We start from the raw sequence: 1,572 nt of genomic DNA on the forward strand, positions 1-1,572 counted from the left end.
GTCTTTGCACACACTGTTACCCCTGCCTAGAAGACTCTTCTCTCATCACCTCTTCTTCCAGATCTCAGCTGAAGGGTCACCTTCCCAGGAAAGCCTTCATGGATTCTCTCTGAACCACGTCACTATCTCAGAGCTCCTGTCACAGCTGCCGTTTTCCACTATCTCTACTTACTGGACTTTCTCCCCACTGGACTTTGAGTTACAAATGGAGGTTGTTCACTGCTGTGCCCCTGGCATGGGCCTGGCTCACAGTAGCCACTAATTAAACAAACATCCACTGAAAGAGCAGATGGATATTTGCACCTAGAGAAAATCTTCCTAGGGCACACTGCCATTCTGCTTCAAATGCTTCACTATCCCCATTGCTCATCAGCCAGACCTCAGCATTACCTCAGGTCTGCTATATCCTGGGTGTTGTTGACGAAGTTACTACACCTCTCTGAGCCTGCTTCCTTGCCAGTAATATCACAGCAAGCTCCTCACATAGGACCATACTCATCATCTATGCATGGATGATTCCCCCCTCCTTTCTCAGTTCAGCAAATCAGTTCCATGCTGGACCTGTCCGGGGATCAAGGCCTAAACACACCAGGCCCTGCAGAACACCTGGGAGCCACCAGAGGCAGGGATCATACGTAGTTCCATCCCCAACAGTGACCCTCTGAGTAACTCCCTTCTCTGCTCTGGGCTGGTTTCCACCTCTAAAATGGAGTGTTAAGACTACAAAAGAGCTACTGGCACTGCCATTTAAAAAGAAATGATGAGGTCACAGGCTAAAACTTACATGGCTTCAAATATGTTTATAAATCCAATTCCAGTATATTCAGGAGGGCCCATCTCTAAGACGTAAGTAAGTAATCCTTGATGTACAGCAGTTTACAAAGTGCTCTCATAGCCATTATAAACCCTCTCTGCGATCCTAGGAGGTGATCTCTATATTCATCTTCCAGGTGAGGAGGCTGAGGTCTTGGCTAAAGGTAGGGGCAGAGCTGGGCTTTGACCCTGACTGCTCGTCTATGAGCTGAGCCTCCTTCTTACCACACCACCTATTCTCCCGAGGCCCTGGCTTCACGACTCAGAGCAGAAGGTTGTGAGCGCCAGGGGTCCCTCCCTGCCCACCCAGTACCTCCTCCTCGGTGACTGCATAGATGTTGATCTCTTCCTCCTCTTCCTCCTCCTCTTCCTTTTCTCCTCTTGCCAGCCGGGCCTCTCTCTCTGCTTTCCATTTTTCCACTAATTCAGCTCTGACTGAAAACAAGAGAGAGTAGGTGTTACTTTGGTCTCTAAACAAGCTTTAAAAACTATGCAGGGCAAAGCCAAGAAGTTCTCTCAGGAAAAGGACACCCTTCATTCTTCCCTTGTGGGTGGGAATCGGATGTGATAGGCAGTCTGGTCTTACAACAGCTCTGGCTTTTAGTTTCTACAAGGCAGCTTTTTAGGGAACATCCTCAGATCCTCCCCAGTTCACCAACCTGGGGGGCTTCCTGACATGCTCATGTGAAATAGAGATGTAGCTGTACAGCATGCTGGCAAAGAGCTCCAACTCCTGATCACCCGCTTCCAAAGCCCTAA

The 1,572-nt window shown here is 48.9% G+C and overlaps 1 protein-coding gene across 1 annotated transcript in view; it reads right to left on the reverse strand.

The window, feature by feature from the left end:
• Window positions 1–1,572, reverse strand: part of ISY1 (ISY1 spliceosome associated protein) — a 58,478-nt gene that overhangs the window by 29,889 nt on the left and 27,017 nt on the right. The window contains exon 6 of the mRNA XM_019634197.1: window positions 1,127–1,248. Coding sequence (XP_019489742.1) covers window positions 1,127–1,248 — 122 coding nt within the window. The remainder of the gene's footprint in view (window positions 1–1,126; window positions 1,249–1,572) is intronic.

This window comes from Hipposideros armiger, unplaced genomic scaffold, assembly GCF_001890085.2.
Source record: "Hipposideros armiger isolate ML-2016 unplaced genomic scaffold, ASM189008v1 scaffold_1537, whole genome shotgun sequence".
Lineage (NCBI taxonomy): Eukaryota > Metazoa > Chordata > Mammalia > Chiroptera > Hipposideridae > Hipposideros > Hipposideros armiger.